Source organism: Somniosus microcephalus, unplaced genomic scaffold (genome assembly GCF_052327205.1).
Source record: "Somniosus microcephalus isolate GS21.2 unplaced genomic scaffold, FLI_Smic_1.0 scaffold637, whole genome shotgun sequence".
Lineage (NCBI taxonomy): Eukaryota > Metazoa > Chordata > Chondrichthyes > Squaliformes > Somniosidae > Somniosus > Somniosus microcephalus.
In genome coordinates, this window is record NW_028225824.1 from 3,054 (window position 1) to 24,346 (window position 21,293).

Consider the following 21,293-nt stretch of genomic DNA (forward strand, 5'->3'; position numbering starts at 1 on the left):
TTCAGTACCCTGGGATGTAGATTATCAGGCCCTGGGGATTTATCGGCCTTCAGTCCCATCAATTTTCCTAACACCATTTCCCAACAAATACTGATTTCTTTCAGTTCCACCCTTTCATCAGACCCTATGTTCCCCGGCATCTCTGGGAGGTTATTTGTGTCCTCCTTTGTGAAGACAGAGCCAAAGTATGTATTTAGTTGGTCCACCATTTCCTTGTTTCCCATTATAAATTCCGCTGATTCTGACTGCAAGGGACCTACGCTTGACTTCACCAATCTTTTTCTCTTCACATATCTATAAAAGCTTTTACAGTCAGTTTTTATGTTCCCTGAAAGCTTACTCTCATATTCTATTTTCCCTTTCTTAATTAATCCCTTTGTCCTCCTTTGTTGAATCCTAAACTGCTCCCAATCCTCAGGATTATTGCTTTTTCTGGCCAATTTATATGTCCTCTCCTTGGATCTTATGCTAGCCCTAATTTCCCTTGTTAACCATGGTTGAGTCACCTTTTTTGTTTTATTTTTATGCCAAACTGGGATACCTAACTAGAATGAGCTAAGAGGGGCCAGGAATTTATGCTCACCAATGGGGTTTCCTTGACAGTTCGAAACCTGGCGTTTAAGCTGGTTGTGGTTTTGGCGTTCACTCTTTGTGCCCTTTGGGGCCTGCCGTCGTCACGTGGTCCCCGGGCGCGGTGGTGGAGTCATCCGAGTAAAGTACCCCCTTTTTCCTCAGTTTAAAGAGTAAAGTCTTTGTTGGGTACTTTACCTTGCAGAATGGTTGTTCTTCTGTTGGTGGTCTGGTCGTTGAAGGTTTTGTCGCGGTTGGGGTTCGGTTGGCGGTCTATGGTGTTGGCTTGAGTTTGTTACCGCGGTGCTCGTGGTCGTCAGCTGCCCCTTCTACCCGTGCTTCGAACATCCGCTTACTGGGGTGTGTGCCCGCTCGTCCCCAATGCTTCTTTATGCTGCCCTTCTCTGCTTATCGGCCTTGCTGTTCGTCTCATCTCGCCTGCCCGCGTATGGCCCCCGTGTGTCCTGTGTGTGTTGAGTCGGGTCCCGTTCTCCTCCCGCGTATGGCCCCCGGTGTTGTAATGGGCATCCTTGGTGTTAGGGCGGGAAGAGAAGAGGAAGAGCGGGGAAGAGAGTGCCTTGGCTATCGGTGGGCCTGCAATTATACTGGTTCTTCAATTCCCTTATCTGTGCGCCAAATCAGGTCAGTTCTTTGTTTAATTTTGGCGGGCTCATCTAAAGTGATTACAGTCATCCACTTTAACTGCTTTTGGGGTGCTTGTCTCCTTGCTTAACGGCTTCAATTTCCTGGCTGTTTGTCATTTATGAAGTTTAATCGTCTTTTCCTGGCTTGGTGGCTCCTTTGAGCGGTTACCGATTATGTATGCAAAAAGTTAATGGCCTCAAGATTACGTCTATCATGAGTTAACTGTTTCAAGATGAAGGATGCATATTCTGTGTTTACCTAGCTGTCTGGCTTTAGAAATGACAAAGTCTTCCACACAGATCCATGCACGTTAGGTTTCGTTTCAGGATTTGAATGGGCCTGCCTTTTGCAGGGCCTTGCTTTTTAAAATCCTGCAGGCTTCGGTCACGAGGTTTCAGAAGCCATTTTCTTTGGGTACCCTTTTTAATAACTTGTCCATACAGGGTTCCTTTTATTGATAACTTTTGGGGAATGTGGGAATTTTGAAAACCCTACAAAGGCCAGCATTAGAATTAATCACAAGGGTCAAAAATGCAAAATGAATGAGTTACAGTTGCAGGTAGGATGGATTAGGAAAGATTTTGTTGTCTTGCAGCAACATACAGAAGGATTTGTTGAAAGTGAAGCTCGATCAGCTTCAATGCCACTTCACGTGGGGCCCACAGAAAGAAAACATTGACTTGGACGATATGAAGCAAAGATTGCAAGATTCAATACAGGTTGGTGTGAAGTATCAGGCCATGTCTCACAACCATCTTGCTTTTGTAAACTGTCTGCAAGGCAACTGTGAAGAGACAATTCAAAACCTAAAGGGAGCTGAAAAGATTCTGAGGGAGAATCATGAACATGAATTTGAAAGCAGAAGCATCATCACCTATGGAAACTATGCCTGGGTATATTATCACATGGGACAACTGACAGAAGCCCAGTCCTACCACGACAAGCTGGAGATGATTTGTAAACGATTTACTAATGGCTCTCGGTATACAGCACTGATACCTGTAGTTTACGGGGAGAAGGATTGGTCATTGTTGACTTCTGCTGGTTAATACTATGAAGAGGCAAAGGATTGTTTTGAGAAGGCAATGGAGGAAGATCCTGATGACACTGAATGGAATGTTGGCTATGTGACTGTTCTGTTTCATCTGGAATGAGCATCTTGTACCCCAGAGAGTGGTGAAGTTTCAGTAGAACGATACCGGGGTTAAAAGGGTTAAATTATGAGGACAGGTTACATAGGCCTAGAAATTCAGTAAGGCGCTGCAAGCTTTGCGCCCAGTTACCGCCTAAAGAGGGCTTCTGCGCCAGTAGAGGAGGTTGCGCTGATATTGAGCTCGGCGGTAATGGCGGCGGTAGCCGGTAGCGCTGCGCCGGCACCGATGACGTCATCGGTGTGCGCAGTGCCCCGTTTCCGCCCCGATGCCGGCCCGACGCCCATATTCAGTTGCCGCTGCCTCCTCCGTGGCAGCTGCTACTAACATCCGGAGACCAGGGCCTTACTGCAGCCTTAGTGGGGCGCATAAAGGTGGAGGTGCGGCCGGCCGCTTTTTCGGCGGCCGCCTGCCCGCACCTCCTTCCCTGGCCTCCTCCACCACCCCCCCCCGCGGCATTGCTGGCTGCTTTCCGCGAGCCCGGCACTTCTCCGTGGTGCCGGGCTCATTTGCCGGCACAATCCAGCGGCGATCTCCCCGTTGCAGGCACCTCCACCTTAAGAGAAGGAGGAGGCCTGCAGTACCACAGCCTGCCGCACCGCATCGGGTGGCGCAGCGGCAGCTAGAGCGCTGAAATTCAGTTTCAGCGCCCCAAGCGGGGGTGGGCACACCCTGGAATAGCGCCCGGTTCCGACTTGGGGCGCAAAAAGTGAATATCTGACGGTCGCACATGGCTCCGCGCCCAGCGCTAACTTTTGGCCACTAGCCAGCTGGCGGGGCCATAGTGAATTTCTAGGCCATAGACTTTTATTCTCTTGACTATAGAAGATTAATGGGTGATCTTATTGAGTTGTTTAAGATGATTAAAGAATTTTATGCACAATAGATAAACTATTTCCTCTGGTGGGAGTGTCCAGAACAAGGGGGCATAACCTGAAAATTAGAGCTAGGCCATTCAGGGTGATGTCAGACAGCACTTCTTCACACAGAGGGTAGTGGAAATCTGGTACTCTCTCCCCAAAAATCTGCTGACACTAGGTCAATTGAAAGGTTCAAAACTGAGATTGAATTTTTTTTTGTGTGACCAGGTTATTAAGGGTTACGGTACCAAGGCGGGTAAATGGAGTTAAGATACAGATTAGCCATGATCTAATTGAATGGCAGAACAGGCTCGAGGGGCTAAATGGCCTACTCCTGTCCAAATGGTCCCTCAGCTCCGGACCCCCCACAGTGGTCTGTCTCAGTAGTAGCCTCCTAAATGAATGTTAACCGGGGTCCTATTATGTAGAGTGGACCCCAAAGCCAATTTTTAGTTCATGAGTTTACTGTCTGACTTCCTCTTTGATCATTGGATAGAAAGGGTTAATCCATTCACTCAGTAGCTCATGTGGATCCTATTTGGAGGTTAGTAGTGTAAATGCTAATACACTCTGAGCTGGCTGATGTTAGGTAGTTTGGTGAGTTAAATTCTGGCATCATTAACTCCTCGACATAGACTGAGTAGTAAACGGCAGGAGTTAAGGTGGAGAGTCAAGGATTTGTCTGGTGCCCTTGATTCAAATTCTTGTCAGGGTACATGTCCCAATGTCCTTACAAGTCCCAGCCTTACTTCTTCCATTTCTCACACCAACATCCTATAAGTGAGATGGCAGTAAGTGTACAATTAGGGACAGTTTTGTGCTGTAGACTCTTCCCTAGTGTCTAAGGCACTGTGTCATCCAGCTCTGCAATTTGCATTTATATTGTGTTCCTCGTGTGTGGGAGACGTCTCAGAGCCCTTTATAGTAAAGAAGAGAGGGATTTAGATAAGTACATCAGGGAGAATGGAATAGAAGGTTAAGCTGGTAGGGTTTGATGAAGTAGAGTGGGAGGAAGCTCGTGTGGAGCATAAACACCGACATAGACCTGTTGGGCTGAATGGCCTGTTTCTGTGCTGTACATTCTATGTACTTCTATGATATAACAGCTATGCATATCTAAACAAACTCCAACCACTTGATGCTCCAAAAAGTCTTATAATCAACAGTCTCTTCAGATGATGGGTTACATTCTTGAGTTTTTATGTTAGATATTTCCTAGGGTTGACTGTCACTGACCACTCTAGTAAGCAGACCTGAAAGTCCCTTTACCCGTCCTGTATTAAGGTAAATATAGAAAGATCCAGTGGGTTGAACAGAGAACCCTTATCACAGTACAGGAAACTCTTTGGTATCCGGCAACAATGGGACCAGGATGGTGCCGGTTGATTAAAAATTCCGGATAACGAAGAAGGGACATGGAGTGACAATGGCCCAAGGTACGAGAGCCCCGGTCCTCAGACACAAGTGCTGGAGCCCCGGTCCACAGACACGGGTGCTGGAGCCCCGTTCCTCAGACACAAGTGCTGGAGCCCCGTTCCACAGACACGGGTGCTGGAGCCCCGTTCCACAGACAGTTCCAGAATTTTGACGGTTATTAGAGAATTCCTGATAATTAGGTGCCGTTTAAATGAGAGTTTCCTGTACTTTGGCTTACAATTCAATTTTATTCAATTCAATTCAATTTTATTTGTCATATATGCAGCAGACATGTGTACTGCACAATGAAATGTTGATTTTTACGAGTCCTCCCAATTATACTGGATATAATATGAGCTGCCAGCTCAACCTATAAAGCACAGGACAAATTCAAACAAATATGTGAATATTACTGAACATAAACAATATGTTTATAGTAAAGGCAGACTTTATTCTTCCTCTGGGAATCAAAACAAGAAGGAATCTTCTCCTGCGATCTTGACATTAAATTTCCCCTTCACACACACTTGCTCTATTTCTTACATACCACAGAGTTCTCTCAATAGTCCTGTATTTCTGCTGGCTTCAGACTGGGCAGGCGGCCAAACACAAGCCTTCGCCCGCAAACCCTGCAGATTCTGACACGGGGCTTATACTTGGCCACCTGCTCTCAGCTCAACAGTCAGCCTGAAGTCAGCAGAGATACAGAGCTGTCCATCAACGGTCTACAAAGATCCATGGCCGAGACCCTCTCACACGGGGCTCAAGTGCTCGATACAAATGTGGCTGTCAGTCAAACATATTACTTCAGAAATATCCTCCAGAATATCGATTACAGAGGAGGTCTGAATTGAATGAAAGGACTCATCTCACCAACCTGTGCCAAACAAGGGGAATAATCAAACCCTTTGTATTTTTAGATCAAGCAACATGCTTGATCGATGTAATCTACTGGTTCAGATAGAATCATAACACAGTGCAAGATTTTCTACTTCATTCCAACATTTATCTATTGTTCTTTTAAAATTGTTGGCTTTTGGTCCTCTTCAGTGTTAATTCCTAGAGGTCTGATTGGTCCATCGGAATCACGTGACCCACAACTCTGTTACTCTTCTGTCAATTTTTTTGGTCCGTAGAATCATGTGACCCATATCTTTTTTACTCCTCTAGTGATCTGATTGGTCTGTGGAGACGTGTAACCTGCAGTGGACGACTGGCTGGATCTTTTATCTTCCAGCAGGGAGGCCACTCTTACTCCTGGTCCCACTCCCACCTCAGTGTCACTGGTTTGGGGTTGCACGTGTTGCTCCCAGGGATCTCGTGCTGCCCGGACTCATCGGTGTGTGATGTTGGAAGATTATTGTCCCACATTTTTGAACACAGCTGTACTGAGAAAGCCACAAAGGATTGGGAACTCAGGCTTCTTGTGCCTTTTGTTCTGCTGCTTGCTGCCCTGTTGGCACCATGGCAACTCAGTTGCCTGTCCAATCGCTTCCTCCCAATGCAGCTGCTTCACCCTGTGACAACCCTTCTGAATCATAAGCTACTTCCTCCAATGTCTGTGTCTCTGTGCTGGTGCTGGTACAATTAGAATGCCATGACGGAGTTGGTGAGGAAGTGACAGCAGATGAGTCTGTGGTTCGAGCGGCTAATACCCCAGCAGAAGTGCCTGGGTGGTCATCATCATGGCTGGCTTCTAGCCTGAAAACATTCCCTATGATGTGAAACAAAGAAGAGCTTGTTTAACAGCACGCATGGTGACATTCTCTCTTGAAGTAGTAATTGCTGAGTGTAAGGTGATTGCGATGCTTTGAGAAAACACATAAAGCTGAGACTACCTAGGATGAGCATTTCCCAACTTTTTCCAACCTTCTGTTGCTATCGTGCCTCCAATTTCAACCTCTTACACAGGTTCTCCTGTCTCCTTGCCCACGATATAATGCATCTCCTCTTCATGTGTGCTCAGGATCTGCTGCTCCTCCCCTCCATTCTATTTCTTTGGCTCTGGTTGTATTTCCTACAATGTTAAGAGTGTGTGAAAGGCATACAAATTTTTCCCAATATTAACGCATGTTTTCCATGATGCTGAGATGTGAAGGAATTCTACCTTATAACCCTTTTAGAAAAATACACTATATAACCTTTTTAGAAAAATATACAACTTTATGGAAGAATTCTGGCTTTGTTGAGATAAGACAATGGTTGACTCTGAATAGTACCTTATAAGGAATTCTACCTTACAAATTCTTTAAAACATGACAAACTGGATTTGGAAATTTGGATCTCCTAGCTATGAAATAGCTATGAAAGAATTCTGGCTATTGAAATAAGACAGTTGTTGACCCTGAATAAGTAACCTTATTAAAACAGGAGAATGGTTGGCCCCAAATGGGTAATCTTATTAAAGCCGGACAATGGTCAACCCTGAATAAATGATCTTGATTAAACCTCTTAAGGATGACGCATGAGGTAAAGGACATCTGCCCTTTGAACATAAATGGTAAACTCCCAATAACTATTGCTGATGTGGCAGCTAAAAGATGATTCGTGATAATTAACTTGGATCAACAAAAACCTTATGAAATACAACTGAAAAAGTGTATAAATATTGAAGTCTCGAATGAAATAGCAGACTCGTTTTAATCGGGCAAAGCAATTCTTGACTACAGGGGCGGCTCTGTAGTCTTCCACCCTTTGTACCTCGGGGATCGAAGGTAATTTGATATTTGATGGATATCCTGTATAAGAAAATTTTAAGAACTGTAATACTGTAGCGAAGTTAAGATTTAAAAGTAAGATTCTCTGTTAAAAATAAGATCATTTTTTTTCTCTTTTTAGGACTGTTAATGTTGCGATTGACTGATTCACCAACTGTAATTTGCATGTCGGTTCTTTTAATACATTTCCAAATATATTTTTAGAATTGTCTCACATAAGTCTTCTGTATCTATAACTCGCGAACCCAATCTCGGTATACTCTTTGGTGAAGAGGTAAATTTCTGAGGGGAGATCTCTGGACCCTCATAATATCTGGGATGTTACAGTCTGGCTAAACTTATTAAAAGTGCTATCTGGAGGATGGTAACATTCTCAGGTTGCTCCTTTTCTTTAGGGAGAGATAGACCGGACCTTTAGACCCAGTTAAGTGTATTTAGGATTCGGCTACCTCAATCTTTAGTGGAAAGTGAACATCTTGAGAAATACGCCTGATCTGGGATAGCCCCAAAGGAGCTAGGACTAGTAAATATCCTGTGAGAGATAAGGAGGTACATTGTTCCTTCAAGTGAAGTGATCTTGTAGACTCGTTGTAGCCCTTGTGGTAGGCAATGTGAGTTGGGAGAGTAGATTTGAGGAACAAGGTGCTTGAGTGTTTAGAGGTTGCCCTTTTCAGAAGTGAGTTCCTCTGACACCCAGATTCTGAGAAAGAGAATGAGAGGGACAGATGTGAGTGAAGGTTCTATGAGTGCTAGATGATGTGTATTGTACGAGTGTCTTGTCTTTCATTAGCTTATGAGGTCATTGAACCTCTTCCAGCACTGTGCGGAGGTAGCACTGAGTATCTCTGCCATCTCGCCCTAGACAACCTACACCACCCTTTGTGGGGCTTCCTGCCCTCAGTGTCCAACAATCTTGCTCTTCCAGAAATTCAGTTTGGGGCGGCCAGCTCGCTCGCGCCCAGAAAGTACCGCTGCGCGCGGAGCCACTTGCGCCCGCCGGAAATTCAGTTTCAGCGCCCCAACTCGAAGGCGGCCGCTATTCAAGGGTTTTGGCGTCCCCGCTTGGGGCGCTGAAACTGAATATCGGCGCGCTAGGTGCCGCAGCGCCACCCGCTGTGGAGCGGCAGGCTGCGGTACTGCAGGCCTTCCTCCCTCTCTTAAGGGGGAGGTGCCTGCAACAGCAAGATCGCCGCTCGCTAGTGCCGGCAAATGAGCCCGGCACCACGGAGAAGTGCCGGGCTCCCGGAAAACAGCCGGCAATGCCGCAGGGGGGGGGGGGGTGGTGGAGGAGGCCGGGGAAGGAGGTGCGGGCAGGCGGCCACCGAAAAAGCGGCCGACCGCACCTCCGCCTTAACTCGCCCCACTAACGCTACAGGACGGCCCCGTTTTCTGATCGCTGTTTGCGGCCGCTGCGGAAGAGGCGGCCGCAACTAAATATGGCGGTCGGGCCGGTAGCGGGGCGGTAGCGGGGCGGTAGCGGGGCACTGCGCACACCGATGACGTCATCGGTGGTGGCGCAGCGCTACTGGCTAACGCCGCCATTACCGCAGCGCTGAATATCGGCAAAAGCTCAGCAAGTGGCGCAAAAGCCCTCTTTGGGCGAAAACTGGGCGCAAAGCCTACTGAATTTCTAGCCCTAGGAGTCATTCCAGGCGCTGACGCCCTCAAGGTTGCCTCTGCTTCAGCCATTCATCCAGAAAATTAACTGGATGCAGCCTTCTAAAGGGTAAGAGAAATATGGAGCAAGTTATCAGGGGAATGCCATTGAAGCAAATAATAGAAGTGGGTTCAGAAGAAAACTGGAGGTGACTGAGCGATATGGTGATCAGGCAGAGCTCAGATCAACCTAAAACCTGGGGGCATTTGGGCCAAGTGGTCTTTTTCTGCTGTTAAGCTGGCCTATGTGTAAGAAACAGATATTAGATTCATGGATGAAGTTTGACTCTTAGAACAGAAATTAAAATGCATTCAGGAATGAATGGGTGAAGTGTCAGCAAGGTCAAGTAACAAACACCAAAATGATAAGAAGGTCGTAAAATGCAAGAAAACACAGGAGGATAGCACTAGCTAGGCAATAAGGAGCCACAAAGCCATAAAGTGACCTTGAAGAAACATGATAAAACATTCCTCAGAAAGATAAGAGAAAAGGCCTCTGCAGCCATGCAGAAAGAAGCACTGAGGGATGTTTTCCCACATCACACTTGGGATATAGATGAATATAGGTGATTGACATTAGATAGATCACGGCCCACCGAAATAACTATAAATATAGTGGGCTGAGAGCAGAAGTCAGACAGCGAGGGGCGAAGGCTTCTTTGAGGTTGTAAAGTCTGTGGGTTGTACGGTTAATAACGACACAGACTTCAGGAGTAACAAACAAACAGGTCTTTACTATTCGAAGGTCAGGGCGAATCTGCCCCAGCAATCCTGCCACAACACTTATATACTGGTGTGGTCACTATCGGTATTACAGTATACAGAAGCCAAACAAATAGTGCCATACCTAAAGTAGTTCTCTTAAAGGTGAACGGTTACATTCAATAGTTCCCTTAAAGGTAGACGGGTACATACACTACAATCCTCCCTTTTTAGCTTATTACTTACAGAGTTCCCGTTAAACATACATATCTTCAACTTCCTATAAAACAAATTACAGATATAATCTCGGTGGAGTCAATGTCATATAAAACAATTTACAGATATAATCTTGGTGGGAACAGTTCACAGGTTCAGTCTCTGCGGAAACAGTTCATGGATTCAGTCTCTGATCTTGACTCGTTCCAAACAACATCTCTTTGGTGTAGCCGGTTCACATGGCTAGCGTGACTCCTCCATAGCCTTTTTCATGACGTAACAGCTTGAACTTTCGTCCTGTTGAACCAGCAGTGCGGACTTTTACAACCAACTGGCTGTCTTGATATTTTCCAGTTTTTCAACTAATTTAGTTCCTTTCGTAGTGTCCCGCCTAAGATGGTAGAAGTGCTAATATTTTAGACAGTTATTATCTTCTGCTTCTTCTTTTTCTTTTCTGCCTTTTTGACACTCTCGGAGCTCCTTTCTCAGCTGCCAGCTGTAGCGCCACCAACTCTCTATGTTCCTTAGACCTTAAGTGCTTCATCCGGATTTCAGCACTTTGGGAGTTTTCATCACAAACTGAGCAGACCAGATCCTCGTAATATTCAGTGTCACTCAACAGGTCATGGTAATATTCGGGCTCGTCCTGAGTTAGGCCAGTGAGAGGCCCTTCTACTTCCTTCTTATCCATCTGGACGTTAGCCGACGGTGGTTCCTTCCCTAACCATCTTTCTTGAAAAGACTTCTTCAAACTTTCATATTCATTCCGCTCTTCCGGGGATGTCTGCCATTCCTTCACTACTGGCCTCATTTGTGAGTTCAATACCTTCCCTTCCATCGGGGATTTCGTTGTCAGGCTATTTAATCCTTCTACTGGAGTATCTGTTTCCACCCCCTTCTGTTCCCCTTGACGCAATTCAGCGTACTTTTGGCATCCTTGTAAAAGCTGAGTTGCCACCTCAGCTATCTCCGTGACTTTTGGAAGCTCCGAATTCTTTCCCTTTGAACCCTGAAACTCGTGTTCCCATTTTGGAGTCTTGTCCCTCAGCGTGTGTAAGAGTTGGCTGGCCGTTAACTCTTCTACGGGGACACTGTGGATTAGAGTCTTCTCCATTTCATCCACCTTCCCCTCCAATGTTTTCACCTTCCTTTCCTCCGGTACTTTGGTTTTAAGCGCTCGAAGAAGTTGCGCCTTGATGTTCTCTAACTCCTGTTCAGGGGCCATTCCTACAGTCTCTGTGATCCTTCCAGTTGCCTTTCCTTCCACTGCCCGGATTCCTAGTTGAATATGTTCTTCAAGTTGTTGAACCTCGGCCATTGCCGCCTCATATTTGTCCTGGGTTGCCTTCAATAATTTAATGAGTTCTTGGACATCTTGAATTTCATGTTCTGCTATGTCTTCCACCTCCAATTTTTCATCGATGGATGGAATCTCTACCGATGAGTCTGTCTTGGCCTGGAGCTCATCAAACATTTCCTGCAGCCTTTGTAATTCTCGCTCATGTTCAACCTTTAGCTATTCAGATGCTTTCACTAAAACTAGCTTTTCGGAGGTTGCCGAGTTAACCCCTTCCAGGATTGTAGTCTGGGCCTGTTCATACTGTTCTTTCAACTTGTTACACTCTGCTTGCAACGAGTCGTAGAGATGAACTGGGATAAAATCCTGGCTTCCTGAAGATTCCTCTTCCTTTGGTTCGTTCTGTAAATATTCTAGTTCCTGAAGAGCATCAGGGGAATGTGATTGGTATTTGGCCACGATGGCTCTATGGTCGCTCTCTGCTTGAGCTAGCTGTCTCTGTTGTCTTTCCAGGTTCTCCCATTCGGTGTCCCAGAACTTTTCCATATTTTTCATCTCTTGTACGAGACGGTCACTCAACTGTTCTAATTGTTGTCGTACTTTGACATAAGTTTGAGTCCGAACTCGGTGTTCTTCCGTCGTGGATGAATCCTTTGCTTGAACAGGCTCAGAATTCTCTGTCAACCTGGAGTTCTGCTCTGCAGCTTTATTCTTCTTGGTAACATACGTCCTTCTGCATGTCTTCGTTTCCTTCCCCATCGTCGGCAAATCCCTTTTAGCCTTGTCTTCCATATTTGAATTGGTCGTATCGTCATCCATTTCAGAATCTGAGCTGATAGCTTGCACCGAGTCCTCCCTCATTATGGCTTTTAGGTAGTGCCATTCCATATCTATTTTCTTAATCCACTCCCGTCCTAGAAGTGGTGGTCCTCCTTCAGGTAATACGTACAAGTTCATTCTTGGGTGTTCTTTACCCCTATCTCTCACCTTGACTCTTATTTTCCCCATGGGGTATACGTTATGCCCCGTGTATGTCTGTAATACGAACTTGGTATTTCTTAAAGGTATGTGAGAGAATAGCCGGTGGTAGTCCCTTCGGTTGATGGCTGATAGAGCTGATCCAGTGTCCAGCTCCATCCTTACTTGGACTCCAGCTAATTTTAGTATGACCCAGATGGTTTGTAGATCCGTTTCTTTACCCACATTGTGGATTCTCAGACTACCCAGCTCCTGGTTGTTTGGGTCTGAGTCTGAATTCTGTTCGTCTGAACTCTTCTCAGCCACCTTGTGTACCTTGTTGTACTTTTCTTGTGGTGGCTTCCTTTGATTGTTGGTCTTCTTCCCTGACCGGCATACCTTCGCGATGTGACCCAGTTTGCCACATTTCCTACACTCTTGGTTCTTAAACCAGCATTGATTCTGGTCATGCGTTGTCTTCCCACAACGGTAGCATTTTGTTGTGCTTGAAGTAATTTGATCCACCCCGAGTGCTGCCGCATTTAGTTGCATTTCCGCCGTTCCTTTCGCTGCGGCTTCGTGCGATGCAGCTATAAGGACAGCCCTGTCCAGTGTGAGGTCGTTCTCTTCCAGTAGTCGCTTCTGCGTCCCTTCTTTGGACAATCCGCATATGAACTTGTCCCGCAGTGCCTCTGTCAGATTCCCTCCGAACTGGCAGTATTTCGCTAGCCTACGCAGTTCGACCAAGTACTCCGCATTGCTTTCGTCTTCCCTCTGCGTTCTTGCGTAGAATTTGAATCGTTCAGCCAGCATCAACGGTGTGGGGTTGAAGTGGTCCTTCAGCACAGCCACAATCTCTTCGAAGGTCTGATCCGCTGGTTTATCTGGTGCTATTAGATGCTTCAAGAGCCCGTATGTTTTTGCCCCCATCGAGTTTAGCAATGTTATTGCCTTGTCGTCTTCCTCTATTTTGTTGGCTTCGTAATAGATCTCTATGCGTTCCACGTACGTGGCCCAGTCTTCTATTTCAGAACTAAAGTCGTTAATATTCCCTCGCTTAGGCATCTTTCTTCCCTTGGGAGCAGCACCAGTATTTCTTTAAGTATTCTTATTTATTTGTTTATTTCTAAGATGGCGGTTTTCCCGCGAAATCGGCGGTTTCCCGCTCTTCCTTTCTCTCCCCGCCCACTTCAATGGCGGTTTCCCGCTTCTGTCGTCTCCTCCGCCTAATGGCGGCTTCCCGCGTTTCTTCCTGGTGGAAGGGGTACGCTTTCCCCACAGCGGACAGGTTCAGCCGCTGGGCTGGCTCTCGCACAGCTCCCCTTACTCGGCTCTGTCTTTTCCTCCTGCCCGCACGGCTCTACCAGCGCTGGGTACACCCCGTTAATGGAGGACAGTTCAGCTGCTGGACTGGCTCTCGCGCAGTCTCTCTCTCCGTACCCGGCTCTGTCGCTCTCTCTCCCGCACGTTTGGTTCTACCGGCCCTGGGTACCCCGTTGGTGGAGAACAGTTCAGCCGCTGGACTGGCTCTCGCACAGTCTCTCTCCCCTTGCTCGGCTCTGTCTCTCCCTCTCCCGCACGTTCGGTTCTACCGGCTCTGGGTACCCCGTTGGTGGAGAACAGCTCAGCCGCTGGACTGGCTCTCGCGCAGTCTCTCTCCCCTTGCTCGGCTCTGTCTCTCTCTCCCACCCGCACGGTTCCTGTTCGCCTCCCAGCCCTCTCGCAGACCGGTGTTTCCCTCCCCGGCTGCAGCTGGGTTTCTCTTCCCGCGCCTACTCCCAGTCTCAGCGCTTCGTGGCTGCGGTCGCTGCCCGGCTTTTCCCGCCGATCGAGGTCCGACTGTCTCACGACGCCGTTGGACCCGACTTTCTGACCGGCTCCGTTCCCCCTCGACCGTGGTCGAGTGCACAGCCCTTATCCTCCGGATATTCTCTACACCTTCCCCTACTCACAGTCTCCGCGGCCGCCTTGTTTCCAGCTGATCGGCTCACTCCGCACCGTGGTAGAAGGGTAGTCAGTGCCTGTTGCAGATGGAAGCTTTTATTGCTAAAGTCTTCCTCCTTCCTCCTGCTGCAGCCTCGTGTTTTCTTTCAGCAGCACGACGAGGGCGGTTGCCTCTCTTCGACGCTCTTCGTTGCTTTGGTAGTCTTGCCGCAGGGTACGATCGGACTCGTCGCCACTGTAAAGTCTGTGGGTTGTACGGTTAATAACGACACAGACTTCAGGAGTAACAAACAAACAGGTCTTTACTATTCGAAGGTCAGGGCGAATCTGCCCCAGCAATCCTGCCACAACACTTATATACTGGTGTGGTCACTATCGGTATTACAGTATACAGAAGCCAAACAAATAGTGCCACACCTAAAGTAGTTCTCTTAAAGGTGAACGGTTACATTCAATAGTTCCCTTAAAGGTAGACGGGTACATACACTACAGAGGTGGCAATCAATGCTGGCTCAGGCCTAACACCTTGACTAAGTTCAGCATCTGAAGTGGATCAATGCTGGCTTATGCCTAACACCTCCAACAGCCAGGGGGATGAATCGACAGAGGCGACTGCTGTTGCTGACTGCAGAGATTTGCTGACCCAAGACCTCCACACTGCCTCATCAGACATCCAACCAACCATCCATCCAGTCGTGGCATTCTGCTTTGGGAGTCGTAGATCATATTCTACTGTCACAGGTTGTATGTCTATTATACTCAGCTTAAACCATATTTAATATCTGATTATGCTTTAAAACCGTAGCTCTGTAGGAATGGTCAAATTCCTATCTAGAGATTGAGTTCGATGCAGGCAATCAATCAAAAAGGTTTTTAATGTCAAACTAACGAGTTTAAACAGATTGATGCAAAAGAACTATGAATACAGGTCTTAACAGGTCGGAGGCTCCACGAGGACTGCCTGGGCGGTCCCGTGGATGGCGTCATGACATCATCACGTTTTTCCCGCGTTTGGGTGATCACGTGATTAGTGGCATGACGTCATCGCGTTTGCCCACGCTCTTAAAGGGACCGCGCACTGGACATGCAAACAGTATATACAATGGTACAAATTTAGTCTGTAGCTAACACATCATTAAAGGGAATTATGTACAGTTGTTCAGAGTCCCTCAGTGGCTCTGCCACAGCTCTTTAATAAAAGCCTTGCAACTTTTGAAATCCTTTTACATAATCTGTGTGTGGCCTATGATCCTAATCTTACATATGTTTATAATAGATTCTGTGGAGCTCTGGCAGCACTATTTCTTGGATAAACACATTGGTTCTTAGTTTCGTTTCCTAGGTTTAGTTTCTATTTACATTCAGACAATGATTCATAGCACTAAATAACTGGACAGTACAAATGAGCTGGAAAACAGCACACCCAACACTCTTCTCGATCAGCTCACCATTAGAAGTACAGTTGAAGCTGAAAAAGGAATTCAACGCAATTTCCATCCGATCAGCATTATGAGGTAAAGATCATTGGAATTCCTCCTGTATATAAATTTAAGTGTGGACTATTGATCAACGAGCTTGTTTTCAGAAATAAAGTAGTAGACATTACAAAGCAGGTGAAATGCAGAGAGCTGGGATTATTTGTTCACAGTGAGACATTCAGATAAGGGTATGCTGCTGCACCAAGACTGGTGATAGTCAGAAGACATGAGGCAAAGGCAGATCTGTTCAGAGTGTTATAATTCAAATTCAAATTCAAATTAGTTTCTACTTGGGCTTTGTTGAAAGTACAAAGTTAAACTTGAATTTTATTCTGCCATGGAAAGGCGTATTCTGTAAGTGCCCGCAGGCCGTATGCAGAGTTTGAAGAAAGAAAGTTTTGCTTTGTGTTACATGGGAATCTAGAAGGGATCTACTAATGTAAAACAGTGATTTTCAGCACTTTCATGTATCCAAACTAAAGCAATCTGAACTATAAAGCAAAGGGAGAGTACAGCATGAACTGGGATGGGGGATGAACCTAGCCTGAAATGCAGGAGGAGAGTGCCAGCTTAAAGTGGGTAGGAGAAGGAAAAGTGCTTACTTAAATTGAGAATGGCGGGGGGGCGGGAGAGAAGAGAGCTCACATGAACTGGGGGAAAAGGACAGGTGTACCAGTTTGAACTGAGCAGCATAGGGAGGAAAGCCACCATGAACTGAGGCAGGGGTAAGAATGACAGCTTGGATTAAGGGGGGAAGGGAGACGAGTGCCAACATGAACAAGAGGCAGGCGGAGTAGAGTGCAAGAATGAGCTGGGATAGATGGGAGATGAAGTGTATCGATGTGAATTTAACAGGAAGAAAGCAAGAGAGAATTTGTATTGATAGAACACCTTATTACACCGCTCAGAAATGTCCCAAAGTGCTTCACATTCAGTAAATTATTTTGAAGTGCAGTCACTGTTGTTTTGTAGGGAAATGTGACAGTTCAGTTTGCATGACAACAACAACTTGCATTTATATAGCGCCTTTAATGTAGTAAAATGTCCCAAGGCGCTTCACAGTAATGTAATCAGACAACAATTGACACCGAGACAAAGCAAGGGATACTTAGAGGGGTGAGAAAAAGCTTAGTTAAAGAGGTAGGTTTTAAGGAGAGTCTTAAAGGAGGAGAGTGAGGTGGAGAGGTTTAGCGAGGGAATTCCACAGTTTCAGGCTGTCTGGGCTGATGGCACGGCCGCTATTGGTGGATGAGCTGGAGGATGGACAGGAAGTAGAGTTAGAGGAACGCAGAATTCTCAGAGGATCTGTTTTTGGTGGTGTTGCTTGAGGGAAGAATGTTGGAAAGTACAACTCCCTGCCTTTCTTCAAATAGTGCGATAGAATCTTTAGCGTTCACCTGAACCACTGGAACAGACAGATGCTGCCTTGGTTTAACACCTCACCTGGAGGTTGGCACGGTGGAAGGTGTTCAGTAGGATAAGAGTCAGTTCATGAAACATGGGCCTAGAAATTGAGTTTTGGCTTAGCCAGGGCTTTAGCGCCGGAAGTTAGTGCCGGCGCTAAGTCCCCCTGCGCGCGCCAAAAATTCAGCAGGGCCGCGCCCAAACGGCTGCCGGCGCTACTGAAGGGTCTTTGCGGCGGTAAATCGGCGCTAACTGCCGTTTCGCGCCGCAATTCCGGCGCTGCGGCACCCGATGCGGTGCGGCAGGCTCGGGAAGTGCAGGCCTCCTCCTTCCCTTAAGGAGGAGCTGCCTGCACCCGGCCGCGGCCCGCGAAAATCTTTTTAAAAATGAGCCCGGCACCTCGGACAAGTGCCGGGCTTGCTTCTGTTCCGGGGGGGGGGGGGGGGGAAGTCCGGGGAGGGAGCTGCGGCCAGGCGGCTGGCGGGAAAGCGGCCGGCCGCCGCGGGGCCTTTAATGCGCCGGCGCAAAGACTTGTAAGACTCTGTTGCCAGAGTCTTAGTTGCGGCTGCCACGGGCGAGGCGGCCGCAACTGAATTTCGGCGCTGGGGCCCGTCGGCATGGCAACCGGGACGCTGCGCACACCGATGACGTCATCGGTGCCGGCGCAGCGCTACCGGTCTACCGCGGCGGAAGGTCCCCAGGCAATTTCGGCGCCGGCGCCAATTGCAGCGCTAGGCCCTCTAGCGCCGCAAAATCGGCGCTAAGGGCACTCAATTTCTAGGCCATGGTCTTTCAGAATGCTGAGGACACCTTTGTATTGGGCCTTCTTTTCTGCTCTAAGGATAGTTTCTCCTTCTGCATGTTGGAGTGGGGAATGATCTGGTTCACAGACAGCAGGGTCCCTGTGGAGAACCAGGTTGGCGATCCTGTTTAGTTGAGAGTTACTTGGACTGACAATATGAGAGGGAGAGCATTTTAGAATTAGCACTGGCCTTTTTAGTGAGGAGACTCTCATTTTGGAACGGAATACAAGAAAGAGAAGGAGGTGTAATGGGTGAACCAAGAGGCAGACTGTTCATATCATTGGGAGTGCGGGTGGTTGAGGTGTTGCTGTGCATTGAGTGAGAAGACTAAATGGTCAGGAGCTAGTACATCAGCCAGTATGAAGGAGATGAGTGTAAGCCGAGATTTTGCAGTCATACCCTTTGCTTTTGCAGTGGTTTTTGCAGAGGTCATCATTTTGTGACCAGAGCCTTCATGGCCAATGGGTCCAGGAGTCGGGAGAAAGCCTTAGTTAAAGAAATTGGATGGAAGGGAGGGCATGACTCAGCTAGTCTCAGATGGATTTTGATGAATTTTGTTTTCTTGCAGCAACGTACAGAAGGATTTGCTGAAAGAGAAGCTCGATCAGCTTCAATGTCACTTCACGTGGGGCCCACAGCAAGAAAACATTGACTTGGGCGATATGAAGCAAAGATTGCAAGATTCAATACAGACTGGTGTGAAATATCAGGCCATGCTACACAACCATCTCGCTTTCATATGCTGCCTGCAAGGCAACTGTGAAGAGGCAATTCAAATCTTAAAGGAAGCTGAAAAGATTCTGAGGGAGAATCATGAACATGAATTTGAAAGAAGAAGCATCATCACCTATGGAAACTATGCCTGGGTATATTATCACATGGGACAACTGACAGAGGCCCAGTCCTACCTCGACAAGCTGGAGATGATCTGTAAACAATTTACTAATGGCTCTCGATATACAGCACTAATACCTGAAGTATACGGGGAGAAGGGTTGGTCACTGTTGAAATCTTCCAGGAAATATTATGAAGAGTCAAAGGAATGTTTTAAAAAGGCTCTGAAGGAAGATCCTGATGACACTGAATGGAATATGGGTTATGCGACTGCTCTGTTTCGTCTGGAAGGGTTTTCTGGTACCCCAGAGAGCCGTGAACCCAGTCAGTCAGTGAAGCAGTTGCGACATGTGCTGGAGCTTGATCCAGACAAGTCTTTCGCCATGGTGCTGTTGGCTCTAAAACTACAAGAGGTCAATCAAAAGGCAGAAGCTCACAAATTAGTTGAACAAGCATTGCAGAAGTCCCCTGACCTTCCACATGTAATTCGTTATGCAGCAAAATTTTTGAGAAGAGAAGGAGATGTGGAAAAAGCTGTGGAGCTGTTGAAGAAAGCATTAGAAATTACCCCAAACTCTACCTTCTTACACCACCAAATAGGTCTGTGTTACAGAAAAAAACTATTTCAACTGATCAACAATCCAGGCAGCAAAAACCCTCGCAATCCTGCTTTTCAACAGAAAGCTGAGTTGATCAAACTATGTAAGTACCATTTTGAAAAGGCATTTGAGCCCCGCCCAATAACTTTTATTAATGCAAAACTGGATTTTGCAGGAATCTGTTCATTAAATGGAGAATATCTCAAAGCAGAGGAGATCTACAGCAATCTACTGAAATTAGAGGATATTCATCCTGGTAATAAGCAGGCAATATGTTTACAGGCTGGTTTATTTGAACTGCATAAAAAAAGATCTGAATCAAAGGCCATCACCCATTTTCTGGAAGGACTTAAATTCGAACGTGGCGCAAGAGATTGGGAATTGTGTCGCAAAAACTTGAGAAAAATTGCAACAAAACAACGTGACAGGAACCCCAGAAACAGCAAAGCCTTTGGTGTTCTTGGGTTACTGCACCAGCTGGATGGGGAGAAGTGTGAAGCTATTGAGTGCTTTGAAAAGGCCTTGGAGTTTGATTGTGACAATGAAGAATATCTATGTGCTCTTTGTGAATTACGCCTTTCTATCTAGGTCAACGCTGACTTTCCCAGCTGAAACTACACGCAGCGGGGTCGAGTTTCTGCTTTGGGCACAAATTGCGCTTGAAATTGCACTGGACAGCTCACAGTTCAAGTTTCTGCTAAAATGTATTTGAATATTCGCAAACATAAAATTTTCCAAGAACCAGTGCAATCTGTCAGTGTAATAGAATGTAACCAGTTATTTTTTTTGCATTAAAAAACATTCATTGATATATTTAAGAGTGGTAACATGATGTAGTTTTAGTAATACAGCTGAAAATGAATGTAACACAAAAAGTAAGCGTTTTTAATAAGTCTTTCACCTGTGATTAACCTGATTAAAAGTGTCTGAAAATAATTTTAAAAACTATACTGAACCATGTATTAGTTTCATTGTTGTACACCAGTCAGATTTTTAGTAATTTAAGTATTTTTTAAGATGTAAAACCTATTAAATCGTGCCCACTCGTGCCTGGGTGCCTATGTAAACGAGCTCAATGTGAAAACCCTCCTCGAACGTCCGCAAACGGACTCGCTATCTTCGTTACTTCGATCTTGGTGCGTGGCCATCTTCGGTTGGAATATTTTTCAAAACGTTAAAGATCGTGGAAAGCTTGATTTACGCTTGACGTAAATTATGTTCGAGTTTCCGCGATCTTTTTCGCTGGTTTGACCGCTTTCACCTGGATTGCTCAATTTACCCGCTCTACACGATGGCCGGTATAACGTTGAAGATTATTTTCTCTCTCTCTGTAACGAGACGCTCGCAGCTCCCTGATTTCCAGCCTCTTCAATGGAAGCGGTTCAATTCCACCGGGTGACTTACGACTAGAGGATATAAAAATGGATTAAAATGGTTAAAACTAATCAAGCTTTATAGTTGTAGATGCAGATTTTCCAATGAGAAATATTAATTTTCTGTAATATCTGAGACTGAGTATTAAAATAACCAATAAAAAGAAACTGTAGCGATGATTTTATTAGTGTCATTGATCTGTGCTAATGCTGACAGTGTCTCTCATAGTTCATACGTTGAGATGGTGAACTGTACCAGCTCTGTAAGGAACATTCAGACCAGCCTTTAACACAGGCAGTAAACTTAACAGTTGATGATTGTGGAGTGAAACAAGGCCCTTGCACTGCTCGCTGTAGCCATAGTGATATTAGAGAAAGGTTAGGAAGCAATGGTTGGGAAGGTCCAGCGGATTTGGACAATGGAAGAACCTAACATTGGGAGTGACTGCAGAGGCCTCACGCCACCCTTAGACCTATTAGAAAAGCAGCACCTGGAAGGGTTCAGCCTTTCTGTGGAGGTCATGGGCTCGATTTTCCCAGCCCCAAGGAGGCAGGTTTGGAGGCATGCAAGTTGTTAAAACTGCCAAAACTGGCGGACGGGCCCATTCCCGCCTCCATCCCGCCTCCGAGCAATTTTCCCAAGTGCGTGTTTTCTGACCCACTTTCCATCC

At 46.4% G+C, this 21,293-nt stretch overlaps 1 protein-coding gene and 1 pseudogene across 1 annotated transcript; both read left to right on the top strand.

Moving 5' to 3' along the window:
• Nucleotides 1-1,810: 1,810 nt before the first annotated feature.
• Nucleotides 1,811-2,264, top strand: LOC147081228 (antiviral innate immune response effector IFIT1 pseudogene; annotated as a pseudogene).
• Nucleotides 2,265-15,523: 13,259 nt separating this feature from the next.
• Nucleotides 15,524-20,800, top strand: LOC147081229 (interferon-induced protein with tetratricopeptide repeats 5-like). Its single transcript, XM_085980870.1, has 2 exons — nt 15,524-15,645; nt 18,385-20,800. The coding sequence occupies exons 1-2, from the start codon at nt 15,641-15,643 to the stop codon at nt 19,835-19,837; spliced, it is 1,458 nt and encodes a 485-aa protein (XP_085836996.1). The 5' UTR covers nt 15,524-15,640; the 3' UTR covers nt 19,838-20,800.
• Nucleotides 20,801-21,293: the final 493 nt, after the last annotated feature.